At 45.1% G+C, this 27,949-nt stretch overlaps 5 protein-coding genes and 1 pseudogene across 8 annotated transcripts; 2 read left to right on the top strand and 4 right to left on the bottom strand.

Annotated features, from left to right (window-relative positions):
- The first annotated feature begins 40 nt into the window (after nucleotides 1-40).
- Nucleotides 41-5,303, top strand: LOC117841625 (acyl-CoA-binding domain-containing protein 4). Of its 3 annotated transcripts, none has more exons than XM_034722074.2 (14): nucleotides 41-354; nucleotides 673-750; nucleotides 843-962; nucleotides 1,083-1,155; nucleotides 1,560-1,621; nucleotides 1,722-1,861; nucleotides 1,953-2,079; nucleotides 2,551-2,665; nucleotides 2,756-2,844; nucleotides 3,243-3,326; nucleotides 3,542-3,871; nucleotides 3,948-4,007; nucleotides 4,114-4,292; nucleotides 4,625-5,303. In XM_034722074.2, coding segments are annotated over exons 1-14 (1,566 nt in total). In that variant the 5' UTR covers nucleotides 41-246; the 3' UTR covers nucleotides 4,626-5,303. The 3 variants fall into 3 exon arrangements, with proteins under 3 accessions (XP_034577965.1, XP_034577966.1, XP_034577963.1); XM_034722072.2 differs by having other exon boundaries at nucleotides 47-354; nucleotides 4,931-5,303; XM_034722075.2 differs by lacking the exon at nucleotides 4,625-5,303 and having other exon boundaries at nucleotides 4,114-4,293.
- Nucleotides 4,787-6,571, bottom strand: LOC117841626 (probable CoA ligase CCL5). Of its 2 annotated transcripts, none has more exons than XM_034722076.2 (3): nucleotides 5,566-6,571; nucleotides 5,427-5,494; nucleotides 4,787-5,088 (listed from the first exon to the last, which is right to left on the bottom strand). In XM_034722076.2, the coding sequence occupies exons 1-3, from the start codon at nucleotides 6,495-6,497 to the stop codon at nucleotides 4,862-4,864; spliced, it is 1,227 nt and encodes a 408-aa protein (XP_034577967.1). In that variant the 5' UTR covers nucleotides 6,498-6,571; the 3' UTR covers nucleotides 4,787-4,861. The 2 variants fall into 2 exon arrangements, with proteins under 2 accessions (XP_034577967.1, XP_034577968.1); XM_034722077.2 differs by having other exon boundaries at nucleotides 5,427-5,481.
- A 3,728-nt stretch (nucleotides 6,572-10,299) lies between these two features.
- Nucleotides 10,300-11,654, top strand: LOC117856957 (putative pectinesterase 63; annotated as a pseudogene).
- A 986-nt stretch (nucleotides 11,655-12,640) lies between these two features.
- Nucleotides 12,641-16,393, bottom strand: LOC117841620 (uncharacterized). The gene is made up of 5 exons (XM_034722059.2): nucleotides 15,606-16,393; nucleotides 14,700-14,930; nucleotides 13,821-14,492; nucleotides 13,520-13,640; nucleotides 12,641-13,384 (listed from the first exon to the last, which is right to left on the bottom strand). Exons 1-5 carry the CDS (start codon nucleotides 16,083-16,085, stop codon nucleotides 12,972-12,974), a joined length of 1,917 nt encoding a protein of 638 aa, XP_034577950.1. The 5' UTR covers nucleotides 16,086-16,393; the 3' UTR covers nucleotides 12,641-12,971.
- A 1,011-nt stretch (nucleotides 16,394-17,404) lies between these two features.
- On the bottom strand, nucleotides 17,405-22,353 carry LOC117841619 (protein BTR1). Its single transcript, XM_034722058.2, has 8 exons — nucleotides 22,194-22,353; nucleotides 20,308-20,546; nucleotides 20,139-20,239; nucleotides 19,630-19,823; nucleotides 19,220-19,341; nucleotides 18,369-18,494; nucleotides 17,943-18,004; nucleotides 17,405-17,867 (listed from the first exon to the last, which is right to left on the bottom strand). The coding sequence occupies exons 1-8, from the start codon at nucleotides 22,303-22,305 to the stop codon at nucleotides 17,780-17,782; spliced, it is 1,044 nt and encodes a 347-aa protein (XP_034577949.1). The 5' UTR covers nucleotides 22,306-22,353; the 3' UTR covers nucleotides 17,405-17,779.
- Nucleotides 22,354-24,304: 1,951 nt separating this feature from the next.
- LOC117841618 (ubiquitin carboxyl-terminal hydrolase 2) lies at nucleotides 24,305-27,646 on the bottom strand. Its single transcript, XM_034722057.2, has 6 exons — nucleotides 27,393-27,646; nucleotides 27,060-27,124; nucleotides 26,471-26,517; nucleotides 25,596-25,642; nucleotides 25,413-25,515; nucleotides 24,305-25,328 (listed from the first exon to the last, which is right to left on the bottom strand). Exons 2-6 carry the CDS (start codon nucleotides 27,088-27,090, stop codon nucleotides 24,570-24,572), a joined length of 987 nt encoding a protein of 328 aa, XP_034577948.1. The 5' UTR covers nucleotides 27,091-27,124; nucleotides 27,393-27,646; the 3' UTR covers nucleotides 24,305-24,569.
- Between the last annotated feature and the right edge of the window lie 303 nt (nucleotides 27,647-27,949).

Here is a 27,949-nt window from a genome sequence, read left to right as displayed (position 1 = left end):
GCAGTTACGCATCGTTGTTGGATACGTTTTCTCAAGGCGCTTACGCACCGCTACAAGGCAGGAAAGCCCACTCCCTCCCTCCGAATCAGACAGATCCAAGTCAATTCCTCCATTCCCAAGCTAGCCAAGGAATCCCGCGTCGGGATCGGCCGAGGAAGCTTCCACCCCCCACGGGGTTCGGGATCGCTCAATTCGACGGCGGCCTCGATTTGGTCTCGTTCGCTGCAGATTCATCCGAGGTGGGGAATGGGGGAGGGGATCAACGGCGACGCCCGCTTTGCTGCGGCGCCGTACGACCACTGGGTTCTGCTCGACCCCGCCGGGGGGTCGCCGCGCCCGTCCGCGCGCTATAAGGTACTTACTTCCACGCGATTCTGTGCCGGGGCCAAGTGCTCTTTCTTCGGTTGCCGTGGTAGGTAATCTCTATGTGTTCCTGCGACGGCACTACTTACTTTGGTTCGACATTTAATCGATACAAGGCTGAGCGACATAATGAATTCAATGTGCATTTACCCTCCAATGCCAACACGGTGAACGCTAACTTTAAGTCCGGAATTCAGTAAAACGTAGAGAGGCTAACGATCATGTGCGTGATGCCATGGTTCCTGTTTCTGTGCATTTTCCTTATACCCTGCTTTGATTATGCTGCTGAATGTTGCTAATACCTGATAGCATGCTGCGCAAGTGGTTCAAGATAAACTGTATGTGGTGGGAGGAAGTCGCAACGGCCGCTCTCTATCAGATGTCCAGGTTTGGCTTTGGCACTAGCGCATATTTTTAACTAGTCTCGTCTCACGTGTTTCACCTATAACTATATTTGAACATGGACCCTTTTTTGCCAGGTTTTCGATTTTAGGACATTCACGTGGTCAGCTTTAAATCTTACCAGGGACTCAAATCAGCTGAATCATGAAAATAATGCCACAGGTGGGTCGTTCCCAGCATTAGCTGGCCACAGTTTGGTAAGCACGGCATCCTTTTCTTTTTAGTGGAAATTTGACTGTTTTGTAGCCCCATAGCCTCATTCACTCATTCGATCCAAAGAGCTGTCATGCTTTATGCTGACTATTTTTTTTCCTTAGGTCAAGTGGAAAAACAATCTAGTGGTTGTAGCTGGGAACACGAGGTCATCGTCATCATCAAATAAGGTTTCAGGTATTTGTTCAGGAGAACCTTCCAATTTTCTTTTAGAGCAAAAAAATCTTGCCATATCAATTTTCTTGGCACATATGTAGTTCTCAGTAAGTGGTTTTTTTTACCTATGGTAGTGCTTAATCAATGTACCCCGTTTTCCCAAAACATTGCTTCTTACCAGTACTTGGTATAAGCTACAGCAACTTGTCTCTCCTATTTAATATAACTTGTTAATATTTCCTGGAATGGTCTCTCAGTTTTACCATAACTTTTCAGAATACGCGGGAGGATTGTGTATCTTTGCATTCCTCCTGTGTATTCTCGAAAAAAGTTCTTGTAAAACTGAGAGATCATCCCAAGAAATATTAACAAGTATATCCTTACAATCAGCTCAGTAAATGATAGTGCCGAATTTCTGGATGCAGTATGGCTTATTGATGTGGAAACCAATAGCTGGTCTGCTTTTGATACTTATGGAAAAGTCCCAGTAAGAATCTCTTCTTCTGAACTTCAAAACAAAGCGATTCGTGCTAGAGATGTTTACTTGAGACCTTGCTGAATTCTTTTTTTTTTTTACTTTGCATTAGACAGCTCGAGGTGGTCAATCTGTATCCCTACTGGGTTCTCGATTACTAATGTTTGGTGGAGAGGATAACAAGAGAAGGCTACTGAATGATTTTCATATACTTGACTTGGAGACAATGATGTGGGAAGAAGTGAAAACAGAGTAAGAACCACTTACAACTTATGCTGGAAATATCTTTATGTAATTCTGAGCTGTTGCTGAGATTATTGCTTTGCTTACTATTGTATAACAGGAAAGGTGGTCCGGCTCCTAGGTATGATCACTCAGCTGCTGTTTATGCTGACCAGTATCTTCTGATCTTTGGTGGCTCTTCTCACTCTACTTGCTTCAATGATCTTTACCTACTTGACTTGCAAACTGTAAGTACTGAATGGTGTTTATAAGTTAGGTTATACAAGTGCATTTATGTGTTTAGCTATGTTGAAAGTTTATAAATAAGTTTGCCAAAGCAGGGATTTATCCCGATGCATACATTGGTACTTGTTCTCGTATAGCTTATTGATGCCTTCAGATCATACTACACGCATTAGTATTTTTTGGTTTAGGACTTCCAAGTTCAAAATCTTACCCAGTTAATAGTAATTGCAATATAATGATAGGATATAACTCCATTCTGTTATGTCTAAAAGAAACTACCATGTATCATAACTTCATAAGGTGACATGGAGACATGCTACGCAAATTACATTGTACTTCTATGAGAAGGGAGCAGTTCTATTTTTTTTCCCTCTCCACAAAGGTTTAGCACTAGACTTTGAGATTCCAATGAATGCAGGGATGGATAGTTGTTTTTTTAGTACTTGCTTAAGTAATTTTATATATGTAAACAGCTGGAGTGGTCTCAACCTGACACCCAAGGTGCACATATAGCTCCTAGAAGTGGCCATGCTGGTACTATGATTGATGAAAACTGGTACATTGTTGGTGGTGGAGATAATGCAAGTGGTAATGCGCACATGATGCCGCAATTAGTCTTTATATTTTTTGTACAGTTACCTATATGCTCCAGTATCTAAGAAAATGCATGCGTCGCAGGTTCCACTGATACAATTGTAATGAATGCTTCCAAGTTTGTCTGGTCAGTGGTCACCAGCATCTCAGCTCGAGATCCACTAGCTTGCGAGGTAAGTAATGTTTGTGCAATTGTGTTACCTTGTTCGGGAATTAGCTAAAATCTCCATAAAGTAAGGTAGTCTGATAGGTGTTAGGGATGGATAAATTAATCACAATTAGGTTTAGCTTTTACAACTGAACTTTATTGAGAACCAAACACTAATATAAAATGCTGCACCACTTTTCTGGTACTTTCAGTTGCAATTCCTTTTGTTTCTACATCAACTTAAAGAAATGCCAGCTTCCTGTTCATTTTTGTGGGCAACAATCAAATATGCCATTACGAAGCACATTCATGTTCATCAGATCTTGAACTTTGCAAAATGTGATGATGTAAAGATTAAATTGTGAATTACCAAACATATTTTGAACACTATCTTTTGATTTCTGCTTATCTAATACTTTACAGGGTCTCACCCTTTGCTCAACCACAGTTGATGGCGAAAAATTTCTAATTTCCTTTGGCGGTTACAATGGGAAATATAGCAACGAGGTACTGAATTTAAGGGAATAATTTCTAGTACCTTGTAAACGATTCATGTGTTGAACATTGAACTTCCTATATTAGATGCATCCCCCCCCCCCCCCCCCCCCCCCCCAAAAAAAAGCTTGTCTTCATATCTGTTTGTGACTTGAGTGTCTAAGTTTCTTTCAGTTGTCGATTCCTGACATGCTTAACTATCTGACAAAAATGAGGATTTGCTGCAGATCTTTATTTTGAGACTCAAAGCTAGAAATTTAGTTCAACCTCGTCTTCTCCAGTCACCAGCTGCAGCCGCCGCCGCCGCTTCTGTGACAGCTGCCTATGCTGTAATTACCGCTACAGATGAGAAAACTAGAGATATTGTTGCTACAGATGACTTTGACATCAAGAAAGCTCTACCTGCAAATTATTCCAAAAAGTTTGTTGTTGAAATTGATGCGGTTAATGGAGAGAAAGATAAACTAGAGTCTAGACTGGCAGAAGTTCGTGATGAGAACTCAAAACTAAAGGATAAACTAGACCTGGCAAACTTGTCATATGGTGAATTAGCAAAGGTAAAGCTTTCCTTATGTTCTGCAATAGAGAATTCTTGATTCTCTTTAAAAATCTCTGATTTTTCCTTTTTTAAAGGAACTTGAATCAGTTCAAAATCAACTAGCAGCAGAGGGTTCAAGATGTCAGAAACTCGAGGTTCTAAACTTGCACAGAAAATTGATTCTCTGAACCTGAACATACTTATTTTCAGCTTTCCTTATACTCCTTATTGCTTTCCTTTTTCCTGAATCCCTCAACTTAGTCCCAAATTGCTGCTGCACGTAAGAGATTGGAATCAGCTGGTTCTTTGGAGAATGAGCTGGAAGTACTGCGGCAACAAATATCTCAGGTGGAACAAACCATGACAACTACTCAGAGACAAAAATCTGGGGGTGTTTGGAAGTGGGTGGCAGGAAGTGCAGAGGCCTCCGACGATGAATAGTAAGTCCTATACTCGTATTTGCAGCAAGCTCGGTGCTTGGATGGAACAATGTTCATGCGTTCAGCTATGGTTGTAGCTTTATGGTTTGAAACTCGTTTAAACAGAGTTCTAACACATGAATTCTGCATCACAGCGTTGCTAAATCGTGTTATTTAACACTGAAGAAAAATATCAGATATCTGGCATAGAATTATCTAATGACATTGACAATAAAGCACAATTATCTTGGAATTTTCTTTTCCTTCACAAAAGACAATAAAAACCTTGTAGATTGTATAGACTCTGACAGATTTTTATGGCACTCTAAAATCATGTTTTTTGGAAATTCTAGGGGAGAAGTATGTGTATATCTGGAGGTCTTTTGAATTTGGATTTGTATCTGCTCATAGTTATGGAACCAAAATCTGCAAAAGTTCTCTCTTGAAATTTTGGAGGTCGGGAATTGTAACTTTTTTTAAGTGTGTGGTAAACTCTGCAGCTTTTTTTAATTCCGTACCATAAACTCTTGGACTGCTTACATTCAATAGTAACAGTGGTGTCCATACAAATCGATTGAAGCTTTAAATTATCAGCTGTAGCTCCATAGTTGATAGTACATATTTAGAGTGGCTGTAACTTTTGGATGACGTGTCATCAGGTTGACAAGCAGCTTCAGAACAGGAAATGAAGGCGGAGGATCTGCTACATTTTTGAGAAAGCTTGTCTGTTGCTGCCGGTTACTGGGTGCTTGCTCGTGGATGATCTTGAAGAGATGTCTCCCAAAATAATCTTTTGGATCTTGTTGAGCGGCGGCACCTGGTAGAAAATTTTCGGTAAGGCAGGCAGGCTGATTAGACATTCTGACGGTAAGAGCAAAGATTGGGATTGCATCACATTAGATAATTGTTTTTTGAGAGGCTGACGGTTATTACAAATGAAACGATACAAAGGTGTTCATTGGTTGTGACGCTGGGAAGAAAGACATTCATTTTTATATATACTGTGATAAATTTAGAAATATTTATTTATTATCTACTCCCTCCATCATGAATTATAGTGTTTAGATTCATAAATAAATTTAAGAACCTAAAAATCAAAACGACCTACAATTTGAAACGGATGGAGGTGTGCATGTGATTATGATTTGTTTTTACCGTGGAGGCGGCCTCCTTTGTAGCTGACATTTGTTCTGCTGGCTGGCTGTTGTGGCTGAAAGGAAGAACTGCACGTCAAGGTCATTGTTTTGTTTGGTAGAAGAAGAGTGACTAGTGACTAGGTGGGAGGCATCCTTACTGTATCACTGCAGCGTCAGCCTGTGTGAGCATGAGACCTCCTCCTCCCAGCGACAGCGACAGGCCTAGCTCCATCAGGTGGACCCACGGCAGCCTCCGGCGGAACTGATGGCGTGCCTCTGGCGTAAGCGGCGTGGGGGCCACCATCACCCTCCTAAGCGAGGAGAGCTTGCTGCTGGCATCCAGTGGCATGGGACCGCCGGCGAGAGCCTCAGGCGCCGCCACGACGTCCGTCGCGGCGTGCGTGGCTACGGCCTCCCATAAGCTGCTGCTTGCCGCCCCCGGATGGGGTAGCACCGTGGTCACTCCGGCAGCGGGGAGCCCCAGGGCGATGAGCGCCAAGCCGTGGGCGCTGCACATCGGGAGAGACGCGAGGCAGACCCGGCGGCCCTCGTCCTCGTCCAGCCCTGGCACCTGCACGGCGGCCACGAGGTCGGCCACCGTCCTGCTCGCCGACGACGACAGGAAAGCAGCTAGGTCGTCGTCCTCTTCTGAGAGGGAGAGGACCATGGGGTCACCGCCGTCGATCAGCTCCTCCGCCGAGAGGGAGAGCAGCGACCGCGACGTCAGCAGCAGCGGCACGCCCACGCCGGCGACCTCCGCCTCCGGCTCGGCAACGATCATCACGGCACCCGAGCCGTGCGCCGCGGCGGCTATCTCCGCGGCCGTGGCGTCGGGGTCGGCGGCGACCACCACGCCACCGGCCGCGAGGACGCCGAGAAGTATCTGCGGGAGCAGGAGCGAGTTGCGCGACAGCACCAGGACGGCGTCGCCGCGCCGGAGGCCGAGGCCGAGACGGAGGCCGGAGGCGAGGGAGAGCGCGCCCCGGTGGAGGGCCAAGAAAGAGAGGCTCCTGCCCGTGGCGGCGTCCACGAAGGCACTGCCATGGCCATGGTGGGGCAGGCGGGAGAGCACCGAGGCCGCCACATCCATATGCCTTGCTTGGAGGCGAGGCGAGGAAGAACATATATTATATATACAATTTTATGCGAGTTTTATTCGCTTCGTGGAGTCCGCTGCTCGTTTGTCCGACCGGACCGGAGATAGATATACCCAATGCAATGCAATCGGATCCCGTTTGATGATGACGATGAGTCCAATTGCTTTTTCTTTAGTCGATCGGTCGATCGGCTACACTTGTTGCATGTTTGATTTTGCTCGCTCCAAGTCTTTAGATAATTATTGACGCAAAATCTGTCCTTCATCTTGCACCGTGTACACGTAAAGATATAGAAGATCTATTTCACTCTAGTGCAGGATCTAATAGGATCTAATCTACTTGCGAAATTGTATGGCGTGCCAATTAATTTGACATGCAATTGACAAGGAAAATTTAGTAAACGTTAAATTCTTGAACTGATCGGCTGCGAGGACGACTAAGTTCATGGGTGGCATCGGCTGGAACACCAGCATGAACATGCTTCATATCTAATAGTAGATTCATTGGCTTAGAAGAACCGACTGACTATCACGATGCGCGTCCATTTGTACTTAAAAGAACAAATTCATTGTCACGGCTGATAAACCGGACTTAACCGTATGACTCCGCAGAACAAGGCCTCACGCACTAAGCTATCGGCTCGATAACGCTGAGTCACTGTTGTGATAGATGGATCGGATCTAGGGGTGTTTGGATACGAGCTAATTTTAGGAGGGTTACATCGAATGTTCGAACGCTAATTAGGAGGATTAAACATGAGCTAATTACAAAACTAACTGCAGAAACCCTATACTAATTCACGAGATGAATCTATTAAGCCTAATTAATCCATCATTAGCAAATATTTACTGTAGCACCACATTATAAAATCGTGGACTAATTAGGCTTAATAGATTCGTCTCGCGAATTAGACTCCATCTGTGTAATTAGTTTTGTAATTAGACTATATTTAATACTCATAATTAGTATCAAACATCCGATGTGATAGGTAAACTTTGATATGGATCTCAGCTTGAGTTCATATTATAAATTTCAAAATACAGAGCCCCAAAGTTGGGATTTTGTCTGATTTTCTTAAAATTAACACAGATTGTACTTCGAGTTTTTGAAGGACTTCTGCTCAGATTCAAGCAAAACACCAAAAGTAAAAGTTGTCAGGAAAGTTGAGTTCTACAACTCTTAGTTGGACATATTTGTAAGTTCTTAAGCAAAAAAATTTAAGTTACTGCTTAAACAGCGGGTTATCTTGGAAGGGGCAAAAGTGTCATTTCACTTGCCTTCACTACTATCAAGGTTCTTCTTCTTTATGTGCTAATGACTTTATTTAGGATTTAAACATGACTTAATTAAGCTAGGTTGTTACACGCTCGCCTTCAGAAAACTTATCTTTTCCAAAAAAACTTGGTAACTGTTCCGGCGATAACTGATGGCTTAAAAAACGGAATATTCCCCATAATCTTCGCCGCTTAGTTACCTGCGCCGCAGTTATAAATGACGGAGGAATCTTATCCTTTCCGTTTACCTGAGCTAGTGCGCCCGAGCCATTCATCTTCTCCACTGTCGCCCTAGCGCCACCGCTTGCACTCAAGTGTTGTTGCCCTAGTGCCACCGCTTGCCGTCCTGGAGCGCCGCCACCCCCCACTGTGTAGCCACCCAACTGATGCGCTAGAAGACTATCGGAGCAATGGTGCCCAAGGAAGAATCCTCAAGCAAGGCGGCGGAGTCGAAGGAGCGCAAGGCCGCCAAGAAGGAGAAAGAGGTCCTGCTACCGGCGCCCAAGTACGGGAAGACCTACTAGATGGTGCCCTCGAATCAAGCCATGGCCTAGAAGCCATCTATCTTGAAGAAGGCGGACATCGACGTACTGGTGCGTGCCAATTTGCTCCAGGAGAAGGAGTTCAGGGATTGGAGAGAGGCAGCCAGAAATCCGTGGCCATTTGAGACCTACCCGGACGAGACAGTGATCTTTGTGCACTTTATCGAGCGCGGGCTAGCGCTGTCGTCATCCGAGTTCTTCAAGGGGTTGCTGAGGTACTATAATCTGGAACTAGTCCACCTCAACCCCAACTCTATTCTGCACATTGCCATCTTCGTGCACCTCTGCGAGGCCTTCCTGGGGATTTAGCCCCATTTCCAGCTATTTAGGAAGTTCTTCAGAGTGAAGTCCCAACCCCGAATGGATCACACACTAGTAGTCAGAGGGGCGGGGATCCAGCTTTGGGAGCAGTACAAGAGCTAATACATCGAGTATGAGCTCATAGACTCCCATTCTGGATGGAAGCAACGATGGTTCTATATTGCAAATCACAAGCCCCGTCTTCCCAAGGTCACCGACCACCGTCCAGTGTGGAACAACCACTGGCTAGACGAACTGAGAAGTTCCGACGGTTTTCAGCTGCCGGATTTGATTAAAAGGATCACCCAGCTCAAGAAAGATGGCCTGACTGGTGTCGGTGTAGCCTTCAACTTCATGAGAAGGCGCGTCCAGCCCTTGCAGCTTCGTTGCACTACGGGGTATGACTACTCGGGTCCCAATGACCCGTCGAGGATGATGTCGGAGAAGCTGTCCCCTAACGAGGTGATGGCACACCTGAAGCGTTTCTTCAAGTGCTTCACGGGTATCCTGACGATCTTGCGGGAGAACTACACCGCGAACCCGCCAAATCTTGTAAGTACCCGTGGCATGCAGCCCTCGAGTACTAATTTGGAGATCTGTCATTGTGCTGACTAGTCTTCTGTTGCTTGCAGGATGAGGTGAACTTGTATGTCTCCAACCCTCCTCCACCAGACGCTGATGTCACGCCCCGTATGCAGTCCCTTGAGGCTGTGTAGAGCGCGCTCGAGGAGGAGGAGGAGAAGGAAGGAGAAAGGGAGGAGTTACCAGATTGGTCCTCTCTCAGCAGCTCTGATTAAGAGTCTGCTGAAAAGTTTGTGGTCAAACCCCGTCCTTGTCAAGTCTGCTGAAAATTTGGTGGTCAAACCTCGTCTTTCTGACAAGGCTGGGTCATTTTCCAGGACGTCCAAGCGTGCAGCATAGGACGTTCAGGAAGTTAGAGTGGCACCACCCCCGAATAAGGCACGTACTGTCATCGTCAAACGGGCGGTGAGGAAGGTGTCGGCTGATGAAGTCCCACCTCAGGTAACAAGATCCTGAGGATCAAGTACCCATACGTTGTTTTGCTTTTAGCAGCAGAATCTGAATTGGTCATTGCTGATGTGCAGGTAGTCGAGGAGGGAATAGAGGCGGAGGAACCAACTACTTTGGTCCTGCGGCAGCGGAGGCTACCAACTATACAAGAAGTCTCATTGTCAAGTACTCAACGGGATGAGACGACAGCTAAGGCTGGCGAGGAACCACCTGTGATCCAGCAAGCCTCGCCAAAAAAGCCATTGCCTACCATTAAGCCATTGCGCCTAGGAACCAGGACCTCCACCAGGATTAAGAATTTTCATGCAGGTAAGGAGAATTTCGACAGATTTACCGCCCTCGTCCCCCCTCGAACCCCCAAAGTACAATGATATTGCCTATCTGCATACGCAATTATAGCAAGCGCGTTCATGATTCACTTCACCATTCTATGAATGTGTAATAGGTGGCACACCAAGAGTAGGGCCATATGCGTTAATTTTGCACGCGTCTATAAGGGGAAAATGCATGCATGCGTGCATGAGTAATTCAAGGTCTAAATTTAGGCAAGGTCTAAATTTAGGCCGTCGGGCCTAGCTAATGCCTAATGACCTTCCATTGGCAACAGAAGTGGCGGAACACCACTGCTTGGATTCCTCAAGCGCACGCCCCCCATTCGAGATGGTTCGGTGCTAGCAATCTATATAAGTGAATGAAGAGGAAGAGCAAGAATAGGAGAGATGATCGCATCGATCATGGCAAAGAGTAAGCAGACGCTCCTACTATCCCTGCTCCTCACGGTGCTCGAGCTCGTATCGCTACCTGCGCCGTCATGCTAAGATGTCAACTTTGAGGTGTGGTTGAGGAACCAGCCGACAGACCCCGGCAAAGATGTGGGATGCGTGAAGACGGATGTTGCACTCTCTTCCGCGGAGACCAATAAGGTAACAAATTCTATCGACCCCACCACCGAATTGAGACCTGAAGATGGAAGCTACAAGACCATTAGCGAGGCCATAGCCAACATCCCCGACGGCAGCACCAAGCGCTACGTCCTCTACCTCAAGGCTGGCGCTGTGTTTCGTGAGAAGCTATTCCTCAGTAGAAGCAAGCCATTTGTCACCATAAGGTCCAGCGACCCCAACAACCCCGCTGTCATTGTTTGGAACGACACTGCAACCACACCGGGCAAGGACGGCAAGCCCCTTGGTGTGGACAACAGTGGCACCGTGACCATAGAGTCCGACTACTTCATCGCCTATAGCGTCGTCTTCAAGAATGACGCGCCGCTGCCGAAACTAGGGGAAAACAAAGGCGAGGCACCGGCGCTGCGGGTGCTGGGAACAAAGGCTATCTTCTACAACTGCACCATCGACGGCGGACAGGGTGCTCTATATGACCAAAGTGGACTGCACTACTTTAAGTCTAGCGTCATCAAGGGAACAATCGACTTCATATTTGGCTCTGCCAAGTCATTTTATGAGGATTGCAGCATTGTTTCTGTGAATAAGGAGATCACAACTTTGCCAATGGCGCCGTTGCAGCAGCAGCAGCGCGACAATCCTATCAAGGCTGCCCCCGGAGAAAGTGGGTTCTCCTTCAAGACCTGCACCTTCAAGGGAGATGGACAAAACATCTACTTAGGTAGGGTGGGCAATTCTTTTTGTTTTCTCGTACTCCCAGATTGACAAGGAGCTCATGGCCATTATCTCTGAAGGGGGAAGGGTCCAGCTGGCCGAAAGGTATCACTTACACATCGCACATTTTCCTTTATTTTTATTTACACATAGAGGTGTTGCTATGGATAGTCGCAATATACGTGGAATGATAATTGATTTTGTTTGTTGAATCTTTTTGTAGGACTGGGTTCTACTACGCCGATTTCAAGTCCTATGGTCCTGGGTTGCCTAAAATGCTAACCGAAGATCTTACTTATGCTAGGCCAAACCCTTTCTCGGAGTGCACTACATATGAGGACCACCGGAATAACTGCAAGGAGCATCTAGATGCATCGGCACCGTAAAGTGAATCGGCACAAGCTGTAGTCTCGCATTCTTGTCTATCAAAATAAATCATGGAAGAACCAATACAAATACCACAGGAATGCATGAAAAAACAAAAGGAATACATTAATCTATTAATTCAAAATGGGTATCATCCGTTGCTACCAACTTTTGTTATACAGAAGTCATTCATAAGGTCGCAGATGTAACTCCCAATTTTCTAAGGAAATGAGACGAGATATAATTTTTTTGTTGTATTTCGCTCAAGTATCCTAGGCAATTGTTCTCCAAATTTAATATTTTGTGGTTTCCTATACTGTTAATTAAAGTACTATTAACTTACTTTCCAACAAAATGGACCAACAACCCCATTTCTCCTCGCAAAAATTCGATAAAGGTCAGAGTGTGCCTCGACCCATAAAAGCTTCAATGAGCGCTTGAGGAGTCACATTGGCCGATGATCATTCGCTGTCATGGGATTGTCCATCTTAGGGAAGAGAGTTATAAGACGAAGTGCAAGTGAAAAGTTTGTTTTGGTTATCTCCACCAATATTGTAACCATACTTGGAGAATAAAATATGCCTCCTACTGGGACCTATAGAGTTCAAACCTACTTGAAAGATACTATTAGTCATGACATTTAGAACTATAAGAATGAAATTTCATTGGACTGATTTACCGATCTCGCCCCCCTCGAACCCCCAACGTATAATGATATTGCTAATCTGCATACGCAATTATAGCAAGCGCGTTCATGATTCACTATTCTACGCAAGAGTAGAGCCAGATCCGTTAATTTTGCACACGCCTATACGCAATTATAACGTCTACCTGTGTACGCAATTATAGCGAGCGCGATTTCATGATTCACTTCACCATTCTATGAACTTTACATGCGTCTATACGAGGAAAATACATACATGCCTGCCTGAATAATCCAAGGTCTAAATTTAGGTCGTCGGACCTAGCTCTTTGACAGCCCACAGAATCACCCCACTCACAATCATAAGGACACACGGTCAATGGCCGTCTACCAACCAAGCAAATAATACACCAGTTAAATCCGCATGGTTACAATGATAATAAGGGCCCCTAGCTCCCACCATATATAACAAATTAAAAAAGAAGGGAAAAGCAAACGAAAACAGATACTCTGCTGTGTCCCGGATGAGGCGGCACAATCCATGACGTACATCGCTCCCATCGCAAGTTTATTGCCAGTACATGTTTAACAGGTCAGGATGGTTTGCAAGCTAAATGCGCCTCCCTGCTAGTTGAGGGAGGATGGATAATAATCAAATAAACAGCCCTCGGCCGGACGCCGGGGCAGCATTAACTTACCTGCTGTAGATACACGACCCTATTTTGTAGCTCAACACAAGTATCATGGCCGAGACAAAGAAAAGATACATGCCGCTGCGCAGCACCATTGGGATGGTGCTCATCCGTGAAGCCTGCTCGAAACAAGCAGCTTTGGTTGACATGTCGCTCTCCACTGTGAAGGACAGAAGCAAACTGAAGTCTCCATTCTTCTGCAGGGGCCACCGCTCGGAGGCGCCAGTAAAACTGAGGCCATCAAGTTGGATGATGCCAGCCGTAACACGAATCGAGCTCGGGCTGACAGCCGAGAGCACGCCAACAGATTTTCCGGTCGCCGGAGGGAATTCTGAGGCCATTGCAGGTGGAGCTGGGATAGAGACCAACATGCCGGCAAAGCGCTTTCCAAAAGTTTTATCACCAGTGTCGTCATCTGTTGGCGCACCCGGAGCAACCAAAGTTAAAATCGAATCATAGGTGTCGATTACATTATTTGCAACTGAGTATAAGCACCACAACATTCCAAGGATTCATGAATTTTTTAAAAAAAAGAATAGAGCAAATTTACCTGGTACTGCAGAATCTGGATACAGATCCTCATGGGAACCAGATGAAGACGCACTGTATTGAACATTTGCTTCCGAAGCCTTGGCGATCCCATCGAATGTAAATCCGACCTTGTTATCACCCTGAAAAGAAGTGGACACAATGCGGTTGATCACCAGAAAGACAAGAAAGGCAGGCTTAGTATCAAATAGTTCTTCAACCAATAGTGATACCAGAACTAGCGATCAACAATTAGTTCTTTAGCATATGTTCTGCAGAACTAGGGAAGGAAATGCAGTATAAATAGCAGTTCCAAGGCACACCTTTTGGGCAAAGTTCGTTGACATCTCTGCAAATTGATAGTTTGAACTCTTGGCAGAACCCGAAATATCATACTTGAAATCATTCTCCGTGGCATCAAAGTAAGCCATCATATCATCTCCGTCAAAGAGTGATTCATTTCCAAGCGGCTCATTGAGGAGGTCGTTCAAATATACAAAGTCATCGTTTCCATCCACCAAGTTGTAATCAGACGGAGCATCGTAAAATACCATGCTGCCATCCACTTGTTGGTGAGGTACTGGAAAGCCATCAGCCTGCGGGTACTCTGAATATGCATTCCCATTGGTATCATTCTGTGTGTCAAAGAACTCCTCAGCACTAAGAGTACCATTGGCATAGTTCTGATTACTATATGCTCTCAAAGGCCAATTTGTGTGATTGCCATCCTCCGGGTAACTACCATTCAGAGTGCCATCCTGACCTACATAGCCATCATCTTTTGTGGGGCATGTGGATAATAAGTCATCAACACTGAAGTTATCATCAGTGGCATTCTGCCCTTCAGAGCTACCTATATTCTCTGCATTAATATTTGATAAAGGTTCCTGTAAAATCTCCTCCAGAGAAATAACACCATCAGCACAGCTTCCGTCACTGGTGTCTTTGGAACCTTGAGCTTGTAGAGGAGCCATCTCTGGTGAGTCTTCATGGGCCTGAATTAATGGAAACAGTAAGTAGCAGAAGTAAATATATCAATGTGTTTAACCAGAGATCCAAGGAAATTAATATTCACCAACGTGCTTACATGCCAAGAAATACTAGGTGATTTAGTTTGCATTGAGGGTGTAAAGATTTAAGATCACATTATGAATCTGAGAAAATAAACATTCACGAAGAGCAAACAAGATGGTGCTACTCACTTGAGCAAGCTCATTGATTTTACAGTATCCATTCTCATCCTCCTCATTCGACTCCTCATCTACAGCACATGTGATTGCAGCCATTCCAGCAGATGCGCCACTAACAGGTGCATTCTCGATGGCATCTTCTTCTTCTTCCCATTCCTCTTCCATGTATGGTGCACCATACTGCGCTCCATTCTGTGGTCCAGAACCATGCTTCTGGAAGATTCTACACACCACGTGCAGATCCTGCACACTCAGCAGAAAAGAAACATCAGAGTTGAGAGGAGTCGATTCCTTTTCTCCCCTTTTCTCTTTAGATCAGGGGCACATATTTTCTGGAATTACTCTTACAAGGTGACTTGCAGCAACTAATAACCACCACACCACGCTAATTAAGGATGCTTGACTGAAGCATCGGATGGCATGGAAGGATGCATACTAGTTTCAGAACAAAAGGGGTTGCGCACTGTTTTGTCAATTTTATCACACTCATGAAGCATGGCGGTGATTATGGGTTCCAGGTTACAGTAGGTTTAGAAGAAAAAAATAGCAATGTATGAAATAGCGGGCTATAGCAGTTGATGCTAGCTGCCGCTACAACAGTGTTGTACTAATTAGCGGGCTATAGCAGAGCTAGTGGGCTATAGCTCTCCGCTATAGCAGTTGAGCACAGCTCTACGCTAAATCTCATAGCCCGCTATTTTGTACATTGAAAAATAGATGCAATATCTATCCAGTCAGAGCATTTGGTTTGCTTGACACCGTGAATTAGGAGAATGTGAAACAATAAGTTCTCCCTCGGTGAGCGACTAGACGTATTACCGTATATACATAATTGACAAGGTATTAAGCTAGATCCTGCAGGGTCTGGTTTGGGGATAATAAGAAGAAGAATTGAGAAGGAAAGAAAGAAGAAAATACCTGGGGCCCGTCCGCATCGAGGAGTCGGTACTCGTGCATGACCCAGTTGCTCCTCTCCCCCTTGGGCGCCCTGCCGGCGTGGAAGACGAGCGTCTTCTTCATCCCGACGGCCTTGCCGCGGTGGTAGACCTCACGGTCCTTGCCGGTGGTCTTCCAGTAGCCCCGCGGCGTGGCGCGGTTGGTCCTGTTGCCGGGGCCTCCCCGGCCGCCGGCGCCGGCCCCGGCGATCTTGCGGTCGAGGTGGGCGAAGAAGTACCACTGGGCGTCGCGGCTGCGGATGCGGGAGAGGGAGGGGAGGTCCCAGGGCTCGAGGCGGTAGAGATCGACCTCGGCGATGGCGTCGACGCGGAGGCGGCGGCCGAGGACGCGGCGGCGGAGGTAGTAGGAGACGAGCTCCTCGTCGGTGGGGTGGAAGCGGAAGCCGGGGGCGAGGGGCACCTCGGCCGCCGGCGAGGAGTCGAGAGGTGATAGGCTGCTCATCTCTAGGGGGTTGGTGGTGATGGATCTGCTGCTAGGGTTGGGCTAGGATGCCGGGGAATCTCGCATGATTTTTTTTTGGTGGGCGGATCGGGTTGGGTCCGATCGGGTTGCTAGGGTTTGGGGGTGGCGTGGGAGGGAGGAGGCTTGGGGGTGAGGTGGAGGCGGCGAACACAAGGCGGGCGGGCGATGAGGAGGAGGAAGTTGAAGTCGCTGGTGGTAGGCGCTTTTTTGGTTTGGCGTCGGCGTGAGGAGGGAGACGACCAACCACCCCACGAAGGAAGGAACAAGAGGTGGGCCTGGTGCCCGTGCAACCGCGTCTCCCTCCCCTGGTGTGTGGACTCGAGGCCTGGCCTAGCCTGGAGTCTTCTAGAAGCCTACAGGCGGGGCCCACCTCGATAAGCACGGCATAATCGCGTACTTAATGAGTGAAAGTAAGTATATTTCTTGAAATATGGTGGCACGGAATAGAATTATACGATGCTCTCTACGTTTCATATCTTAGCTTGTTTTGGTATTTCTAAACTCAGAGTTTTTCTATGCACTTATATATATATATATATTATATCTAGATACATGGTAAAAGTTATGAACGTAGAAATGTTAAAACGAATTACAATTCGGGATAGAGAGAGTACTGTGCGAAATTACATCGTGCAGAACTCGACTTCTCTACGGATATACGTTTTTGATAACTTGACATAATGGTTACTTTCTATAAGTATATATGTAATTTTTGTATTTTTTTCTATAATATTACCTCCACTTCAAATTGTAAGGTCATTTTAGATTTTATATATTTATATAGTACATTTAGACATAAGGTGCATTGCAAAAATAATAAATTTAGAAAGATTAAAACAACACAAATTGAAACGGAATGGACTAAATAATACTCCCTCTGTCCCAAAATACTATTCGTTTTGCTTTTCTAGATACATAATTTTGTTCATGTTTCTAGACATAGTATATATCTAAACGCATATTAAAAGTTATGTATTTAGAAAAATAGTAATTTGGGACTAATGGATAGACTGACAGCTGCCGACAACTAGCTCTAATCAGAAGAGGAAAAAAAAATGGAAACTGTCTATGTACACGCGACGAATCTGCCTTTCAAGTACTTGGGACTTTCCACGCATGATAGGGGAGCTTTTGCATCTCATCCTAGTCATTCCTCACCGCCCGCCGAAACCATCTGACTCAGGTGGGCACTCGAGCGAAAGCTTCAAAAAACGTTCCAGTCATTTCATTTATTTTCCAAAAGAAAAAAGACATGTAGCAATAGTAACGCCATTTGGGGTACCATCAACAGCACAGCGAAAGCAAACCAGTCCTCCTCATGTCCTCTCTACCATCAATAAATATTCTTCTATCCTTGATCAACGGAATGGAATTCTCAAACTAACACAAGGCAGGCAGCGCTAGGCAGACCAGCGTCTTGTTATGGACCCTCACGAAATATAAAACTCGCTCTATTCCGAAATCAATCCAAACGACGGCGCACCTAATTATCTTCTACTACCAGTTTATACTAACATAAAACCATCGGTCGGACGCAACAAACAATAATAACTTTGATTTCTCTCGAGCTTTGCTAGGGAAAAAGAAAACAAAAAACAAATTATCACGTCCTCCTAACTTGCATCAAACATGCGCAGTGAGAAGCGCTCCGACTCCATTCCAAGAGGGGCTCATCACCTCTCTGAACTGGCTGACACCCTCTGCATGATCATGGACTCGGCGGTCCGGATAGCTTCAGATGTTCCAGTAATCGTCACTTTCCTGAACCGGTGAGTCAAAAGTTAGCAAATCGTAGTGTCCCACTTGCGGTGACCATGTGCCAAAGGAAGTAAGTACCTGTCAGATGTCCCAGATATGAAGTCTCCCCTATCTGATATCTTGATCCTTGCACCACTAGCCTGCATTTACAACAAATTGCAAGTGTTTATTGAGAGACTGATTTTACTGCAAACCTAATGTCATGACTGATTTTACTGCAAACTTGATGCATTGACACCGAAGGCAGCAACAGCATCAACAGTTCAACACCAAAGGCAGGCAGCAGCAGTTTATTTAGAGTTGCTCAAAATATTAGTAATACGGAAAATATTTTGCTTCTGAATATACTATTTACTTAACTTAGCGGCAAACTACTTGGCCAAAACGAGATTTAAGAGGGCACAAGCAATTGGCAATATCAATCATACTGGGAGATACAGCTTATGACACTGGTCACTAGATGCCGCTGCAGTAAAACCAAATGCAAATCATATGTACAATTACCTGAATGATCTCTGTTATGTTCCTTCCAGCACGACCTACAACAGCACCAATGTGTTCATCGGCCACACCAATGGTGAGAGATTCTTGGGCATCATTATTTGCAGGTGATCTCATAGGTGTGCTGGGCTGCAGAATTCGCAGCAGATCTTTAGAACTCAAATCCAACAATGTAGATATGTCAAAGATATAGAAACAATTAAATTGTAAGATTGGGTGAAAGTTCTTTCACGCCTTTCACCAATAGCCATACTTTTCAAGAGATGCGCAACATCAACGAACCAAAATTAAGCATGGCGTTCACAGAAAACATAATAGTATTTCAAACATTTCAGCATACAAGCAGTCTTGTCTAGTCATGAAATACATGCACATAATTCTATGGCGTAAAAACTTTTTAAGGCAGGGTAATCAAACTGCAAGATAGCATGCATGAATTAAATCGAGAATACCAACACTGTGGCTCATAAGATCATTCTAATATTAGGTCGCACTCTAATGTCGACAAAGATCAGTAGTGCCCATGACAGAGCTAGTACGATATCACCTTAAATTCATGAGACCTCCCAAAGTTTGCCTCCATGACATTTCATTGACTTTGTTCAAAATAGATAATATAAAATAATTACACAGACTAGAGAATAGTGTTTCTATTAGATAAAAGATGACACGTATCAGGCCTCCAAGGCTCCAGCCTACTTCTCTAATGCGTAACAGAAGAGAACATAGAAAGCTCACTTTCAACACAGATGGACTGAATGCATGTATCATGCATATCTCAATTCACATACAGAATAAATCCACACGAGTGGGATGCACGACAACAACCAGAGCAACCCAGAAAAAACACGAACCTTGTTGTTTTGGTACCTTCCTCCTCCATACCCATTAGGTCCATAGTTCACAGCATTATTATATGGCACCTGTGGAATCATATAACCAACAGGAACACCAGGGTAGCTTGGGAAAGTAAGACCTGAATATTTTTGAAAGAAGGAAATCAGACACAGAAAGTTGTGACTCGATGGTAGAATTGAAATTTCATCCTTGCCCCTGCCTCGCAGATGGCACTACAAATAACACATGTCAATACGCAAGCAAGCTCAGCTATGTTTTCTTAAGACATGAATGGTATCATCCGGCGTGAAATGCCGATGCAGTACATGAAAGACATACAAGGAAGACATCATGATGAGACATTTTCAAATAAGCAACCCAGTTAGCATGTGGTAACATCAAGTAGCCAGAAATGCTAGGATTCTACCTGCATATGGAAATGGGGAACTCAAATTAGGTGGGTAATGAACATCCTCAGATAACTTCTTCAATATCAAATCTATTGCATTCATCTGGTTATCGAAGGTTCCAGTCACAGTAACAAGCCTATCATGCAAACCAGCATAGTTGTTATCCTGTGGTGAAATTTTGATTCCAGCATGTGATTCTTCAATAAACGACCTGAAGTGAAAAGAGAACACCAACTTTCAACATCCATAGTCCAGAGTAACACAAAAAACAAAGCAATACAAAATGAAAATATAGACAAGTCACAGGATATTAGGACTGTAGGGGCGTACTCAGCGTGAAAGTTCCCACACAGGGATATTTAGGACTATGGGGAAAAATACCATTCAAACAAGTAGAAGACTATTGGAAAAAGTAGGAAAAGGATATCATTATATTGCACCAGCTTGTAAAGCAACTACCACAATGGGAATAAATCAACTGCTAGCACAACAGAATTAAAAAAAACAGGTTTACAAAGAGACATACTTTATTGTCGCTCCACCTTTACCAATTATCCCACCACAGGAGCTGTTAGGAACTACAAGTCTAACTTTAGGTCTAGCTTCAGCTTCCTGGAATTCTTCACCCTGAGAAAGTAACTGAAGAACATCAATCTCCAATCATCAACAATCGCTTGCAAAATAACATGTTTTACCTCAGCCAAAAGTTTCTCAAGAATCAGCTCCATGGCCTTCATTACTTCATCAAACAGTCCAGACACCATGATGATTCGGTCATTTGTACCAGGGAAAAATTCATGGCTGCGTGATAACTGAATACGAGCCCCAGACTGGGATTGGAAGTCATTGATAGTTGATCCACCCTTGCCAATTATACATCCTGCTGCGGTATTAGACACGAGGAACCTCAAATGTGTTGGCTTCTCCTTGTCATCTGAGAAGAAACATCACTTGAAAATTCAGAATTATGTAGAAGCAACTTTAATCTGAATAACTAAGCCATTATGAGTTGAATCCCTAACTGGTAACCATCATGTGGAGTATATATCTCAGTTGAGCCTAATGATATTTTTTTATGAACTTAAATAATTTCAGTTAATATACAAAATTACAGTTGCAGAAAACAGTAAGCAAGTGCATCCATATTACCCATAAAAAAGTTGATGAAATAAGAGAATTCTATGCGGTATGTACCCTCAAATTGGATGTAACTAATATATTTTCACAGAACCAATGCACACTGCATACTAAGTAGAAAAAAAAAGGCATTTTAAGCAGACCAAATTACTTCACAAGTTGGGAAGGGAAGCTAGTGGGTTCATATAGGCGACCAACTGGATTGATTATGTGGACAAGTGTACAGGACTGAGGGCTCATTCGACAAGAGGATTATAAATGTCAATTCAACAACAACAACAACATAGCCTTTCAATCCCAAGCAAGTTGGGGTAGGCTACAGTTGAAACCCAACAAGAGCCACAAATCAGGGTTCACATGAATAGCTGTTTCCAAGCACTCCTATCTAGGGCTAAATCTTTGGGTATATTCCATCCCTTCAAATCTCCTTTTATTGCCTCTTCCCATGTCAATTTTGGTCTTCCTCTGCCTATCTTCACATTGCTGTCATGCCTTAGGGTTCCACTACGGTGCCTCCAGAGGCCTTCGTTGGACATGTCCAAACCATCTCAGCCGGTGTTGGATAAGCTTTTCTTCAATAGGTGCTACCCCTAACCTATCACGTATATCCTCATTCTGGACTCGATCCCTTCTCGTATGATTGGGGCTATAAATGTCAATAGTAACCAATTTTAGTCTACGAATCATTCTTGATCTGATCTATTGGGGCCTAAAAATTTCGCCAAAGACTACTCCAGCATCCGTTTCCACTGCGCATTTTTCAAACTAAGAAGACTACTGAAGGGCAAGTACTTACACAGAATTGACCCGAGCACCAAGATTTAAGCATCAACAATAGCATGTTTTCACAAAAACATGTGTCCATAGCAGAAAGTCCCCCCCCCCCTAACTACAAGATTAATTTAATTGGCGTCTTCTGGTCCAATGCCCAACACTTAATTGCAGCAGTAGTGTATGTGTAACTGAAACTACTAGTATTACTTATGAGGAGAGGATGAATAATTTTGCAGTAGTGTTCAGAAGATGATGTCTAGTTGTCTACCATCAGCATTTACTGTCCTAACCAAAGGCTGCCACGCCCACATATCATCCCCCTTGATGCTGCTTCCGGTACATGTATGTATTGGCACGGCATCAGCAATAAAAACAGGTGCATACACATAAACCAGCACTAAGTCGAACGCCCTATGCATTGATGCTAGGGCAAACCCACGTATAACGGATCCTATCTCCACTGGAAAACGCGGCGCACAGCTCAAATTGATGTCTATCAATGGCGACGCGACGCAATATCGCACCGGCAACAGATTGCTCGCAGATCTCGGCATCAGAGCAGGAGGCGGAGGCCCAGATCTCACGGATCCAGGCACACACACTCAGGGGCCACGTGCAGATGCGGAGGAGCGAACCCGTGCGTGTGCCGGAGAGGGAGATGCGTGGTTACCTCCTTCCTCGGAGGGCTGCTGCTGCTGCTGCTGCTGCTGCGGGGGGGAGCGTGGGGCGCGCTTGGGGGCGGATTCCGGCGAGGAGGCGTAGGGGGAGCCCGGGGCTTCCATCCTTTCTGCCTGCGGCGGCGGGGGCGGGCGGAGGCGGCGGTGGTGGGGGTGGGGGTGGGGGTGGGGGCGGAGGAGAGGAGCGGAAGGGAGGCAGATACACAGATGCAAAACTAGATCGCTCTGGGCCTACGCCATCGATTCCAAGAAGGAGAAGGGGCTGGGCTTTTTTATCAGTTTATCCATCCACATCCACCCGATTTCTGTTTTTGGGCTTGGCGTCCTCTGCTTCCCACACACTGACTACTACTACTGTACGAGTAGTTGCTACTCATCATGGACATTTTTGAAAAAAAAAATCCACTCAGAAACCAAATCACGTATACCTTTTTTTCATATATCCAAATTTAAACCACACGAATAATTCGGAAAACACACCGATCTTTTTTATAAAACTATTATACCTCCCAACCTATAAAACCAGGTACCTTTGCAAAACCGTCTAATCTACCCCTGTGGTGATTTCATTAGGTGGTTTTGCCATGTTGGCAATCCATGTCACACTGGACCCACATGTCATAACCGTTTTCTTTTTCTTCTCTCTTCCTCGGTCATTTTCCCCTCCGGTCAAAGCAAGGAGCCGATGGGGCCTCCCACCGAGCTCCTGTGCTCCTCCTCCTCCTCTCAACTCCCCTTGCCCCAAATCTGCTGTAGGGAGAACCACCACAACCTCCTCTGCGCAGCCCCACCACTCCTTCACCCTCTCCGTGCAGCAAACGACGGGCCGGAGTCATCTTCCCCAACTCCGGCCACTGGAGCAAGGTCGCCATTGTCGTTAAATCCATCCTCCTCGCTGAGCCCACGGCCAATTACACAGATGCCAAAAAGGTCCCAATACTTACTGCAACAAGCTCCTCCATGCGAACAGCAAGCCCCTCCATGCGAACAGCAAGCTCAAGGTGCACGAGCTAAACGCGGTGCTGCGGCAACAAGCCCCATGGCCAAGGGAGTTGTGGCAATGAAGGCCGAGGGAGGCGGAAGGAGCAGCGTCGGCGAGCTCCATGGCCGACCAAAGAGGCCGTTCACTTATCAGCGCGGAGGGGAACTGGGTGCTGCAGCCGCGTGCTCCTCCCCCGGTGGTCGTGAGCGCTTCCATTCGCCGAAATCGAGTGGCCGTACCCACGCCCACCTTCCCCGGCCACCGCGCGCGCCTATGCTCCTTGCTCTGCGATGAGAAGGGCACGTGAAGCGCTGCGTCGACCCACCACTACCAGAGCTGAGGCGTCCCTGGTGCGGCGGCGCCATAGCTTTTCGTGAGATTGCTTCCCCTGCTCGGGTCAGGGGAGGAGAGGAACGGGCGACGGCAGAGGACGGGAGGAGACGACAGGCTACCTAGGCCCACATGTCAGCTGGTCCATGTCAGCGTCTGTGTCCACGTCATCTCGCCAGCTGGCAAAACCACCGTGTAAAACCAGAAAGGGGGCTCCATTGAATAGTTGTATGTGGCTGAGGGGGTGTTTGGATACACCCCATAAATTTTAGTACCCGTCACATCGGATGTTTGGATACTAATTAGGAGTATTAAATATAGTCTAATTACAAAACTAATTACACAGATGGAGTCTAATTCGTGAGACGAATCTATTAAGCCTAATTAGTCCATGATTTGACAATGTGGTGCTACAGTAACCATTTGCTAATGATAGATTAATTAGGCTTAATAGATTCGTCTCGCGAATTAGTATAGGGGTTCTGCAGTTAGTTTTATAATTAGCTCATGTTTAGTCCTTCTAATTAGCATCCGAACATCCGATGTGACCCCTCCTAAAGTTTAATACCCCCATCCAAACACCCCCTGAGAGTGACAACTACCCGGTTTTATAGTTTTGGGGGTGAAGCAGTCTAGTTCTAATAAGTGAGCTACCTAGCTAAACGGGTCACGTTTGCTCGTGCGCAATCCCGACAAGCAACATTAGATTAATCACTCCTGAGATAACAATGGATCCAGTGGACTCACGGTATATATCTGATAAAGATTAGCAAGCGGCCATCTCAAAAGGAATATCCAAAACGATCCACAGCCTTCAACACATTTCATAATCCAGAAGAACAATTAATAACCTGACAAAATAAACAACCAATTCGTGCGTGCTCACCAAAACTGGCGCAGTTGATAACACACCACAGCGAGCAAAATGGTCTATAACCTTAGTAATGATTTCTCTAAGCTGCCAACTAGGCAATGTATCTGATATAAGATAATGCGCACACAGAGAGCAAGATGCAATTAACCCTAGGCACTTGATACATCAAACGGCATGTCACCATCATCTTGTGCTTGGGCTCGACGACTTTTGCTGCTTGGCCTTCTCCACCAGAGGTTTTAGCTGCTGCTTCTCTGCAAGCATCTTCAACAAGTTGAACAGGAAAGGGATGTAGTTGTGCTTCCTCCGGATGTTCTCCGTCTTCCACTTCTTGAACTTCTCTTCTTCCATGATGATCTTCTCGCTGACAGTTTCAATTGCTGATATCACCTCTGTGAGCGAGTTGTTCAAAGATTCTGTGGCGGAGGTCTTGTTCATCTCCTGTAAAATTTGCTCCCTTCTCTTCTCCAGATCCTCCAGCTCGGCACTGTACACCTCCTTCCTATTCTTTATGATGGCCATAAGATTGAACCTAATCTCACTCTGTGAATAACGCTCGATTCTTTCTTGAATGACTGGCTGCACCATCTGTAGCCAATCGAGGTCATCAAGACCACCGCACTGCCCAAGGTTTACAGGCCCTTCCTTCAGCCCATCCAGCTCATAGAGCACACCTTCAAAAGGTAAATAGCTTATGAAATGGTACACATCATCATCCTTAGTCGCGGCTCTCTGCTCATCAGAAATGAATGGCTCTGGCCTTGCAAAACTGTTATGAGCTGTCCGAATGGATTCGCTGTTGCCGATGGCTAAGCCCTTCAGATCAGGTGTAAAAGCTCCTGTGAATTCCTTCAATTGAGATAACTCTGGACCTATGTCAATTTCTGGGCGGTTCATGAGAACTGAGAGAATAGCTTGAGTAGCACATGCATTATTGATCACCTGGAAATGAGCAAATAGATTAACTTGTTAAGCACAGAGTACTACAGCAAACATGGTTAGCAAAAGGACCAGAATGGAACTAACTTGGTGAGCAAAGAAAAGGTTTGGATTAGGATCTCTGACAACAGGTCGTTCATCCTTGTCCCCAGGTATCCACTTGAAGAGAAAAATTAGCCCATATATTGGCCTATGAAAGGTGGAGATGAAGGATGAGTTAACTAAACTGAGAGAACAGATATTGATTACACTAAAAATAATGATTCTCACCGCAGTTCACTAAGAGAGTCCACATCAAGAGAGTAAAGCTCTTCCACCTGTTTAATTATAACAATTATACAAGGCGTGTTAAAAAGACCCATCCCAGAGTATAAAAATAGCATAACAAGTACATAACGGTCATCAAAAATGACATCCCAAAGTATAAAGACAGCATGACAAGTACATAAGAGGTGTTAAAAAGATCCATCCAAAGTATGATATACAAATGCCTGGGTTTTCATATGGATAACTTGAAAAAAAGAGTGTTCCCTACAGATTTCTAGAAGCACCTATCATTATACATATTCTGGTAACTGAAGTACTAACATAATCAAACTAAAGGATCAAACCATGGCCTCAGATAGTCATATAAACTTGGTTGCTGACCATGTCGCCATGTGACAAGGTCCCATACTGAACAGATGCAAGTGAATAAGCAAGCTTAGAACAATGTTTCACTCAAGGCCCTCTCCTCTTTTGAAATGGGGTTGACAATTGCATGGAAAAAAGAGTAGCTATTGACAGCAAATTATCAGGTATTGTTCTTTGAATTTAAGTGCATATCTTCACAATTTTGATGCCATACTAGTTCATCAGAGCTAAGCTATGCCGAATTTTGTTGTGCTTATCCTACAAGTCAAATCGTATGGTACTATGGTAGTTTTAGAGTTCCAGGGTACTGCCAGTTTCACAACATGAGGAAACAAATCTTCAGATAAACTAGAGTAAATTGCAACTGAATGGACATGCCGAGTGCATATTACCATTGCAGACACAATAATAGTTCAAAGGATGAGAAAACTATGAACAATAATTGATAGATATTCCAATTTATAAGACTTAAATGTTCAGGCGAGGAATGCTAAAGAGCCCTGGAATCTAACCTGCACACCTTTCACTTGCATTTGCTGGATCAACTCGGTGAAAACACCTGCTCGAGTGAAACATAAGCAATGGTTTGAATTAAATATCAATAAAAGGAGTAGAAATAAAGGTAAGTATACCAAAAAATGTGTCATCAATAGATTGTTACTTCAGGAAAGAAGGGGGGAACATAATATAACAAAATTCAGAGCTACCCATGATGCGATGGGTAATAATGTCAACAGTGTGATAACTGGTGAAACAATTTGTTTGCTCACGCTACAATGGAGGGGTAGGTGGGGGAGAACAGATGCTCAATGGCTCGAAAAAAGATGATGAATAAAGTCATGAAAGAAAAGGAGAAGCCACATGGATATAAATTTTCACTTGACGACATATCAAGTATAAACGAGCCCAGTAGCCTTATGAGCAAAACACACAAAACGCATGATGCGCACAACTCAGACCTGCAGGAAAATAAAAGGAGAACATACTACACATGTGCAACATTGAGATAGATAGACCTACCATGATTTGGAAGAATTATACAGACAGGAATGATTTGGAAGAATAATGCGGACAGTAACGATCAAGAGACACGATGCTCACCAGGGTCAGACTCAATCGTGCACCAGGACATCCTTGCGAAATACTCAAGTCTCGAGAGGCAGGCCCTGTCACGAAAAAAACTTATCAGCGTAGGGCCGACCACACTGCAGACGCACCAATGGCAGATTGGCGTTGCGCACTGACGAACAAGCACCTAATCGCACTGTAGATGGGCGAGTGGGCACGGGGAACGACGCAGCAAAAAAAAAACGCAGCTAACTGAATGCGGAGGAGAGATTTGGGTTTGGATTCTCCCCGTCACGGCAAACGAAAGGCCCCTAGAACACGACGAAACCCTAGCTCTAACAGCCGTAGCAAGCTAGGGTTACTCACCAGCCGGAGGAGGAATCGATCCGAGCCCGGATGGATCTCAGCTCCACGCACGCAAGCTGAGCAGCAGCAGAGGGCGGGGGAGAGGAGGGCCGCGCCGTTGGACGAGCGAGAGCGAAGACTTGGCGGACGGAAGGGCGTGTCGCCAGCCGGTGAGGCGGCCGGCGGTGAGGCGGAGGAGATTGCGGCGTGGCGGGCAAAGGGGGTAGAACGAGGCGGAGGGAGAGCAGGAGAGGAAAACCCTTCCCTTCCCTGGTCGAGTCCCCCGTCCCGTTTTTTTATTTACACCCGGGCCCACGGTAGAAATAGAATGCAAAACAAAAAAAAAATCAGGCAGAGTAACAATACTGGATTAGATGTATTCTACTTCCATATAATACCATACCATACGGCATGTGGATTGTTACAATCTGCGACATATTTATTTCAACTTGGAGGTGCTAACAACCTGCAGTACTATCGGAAATAATAGATTTGCCGAGTGCAAGAGTGTTTACCAAGTACAATCCTTCGGACACTCAGCAAACTAGTTTTAGATTTGAAATTAAAATAAAATTATA

Source organism: Setaria viridis, chromosome 1 (assembly GCF_005286985.2).
Source record: "Setaria viridis chromosome 1, Setaria_viridis_v4.0, whole genome shotgun sequence".
Taxonomy (NCBI): domain Eukaryota; kingdom Viridiplantae; phylum Streptophyta; class Magnoliopsida; order Poales; family Poaceae; genus Setaria; species Setaria viridis.
This window is presented reverse-complemented; position numbering and strand designations above follow the sequence as displayed.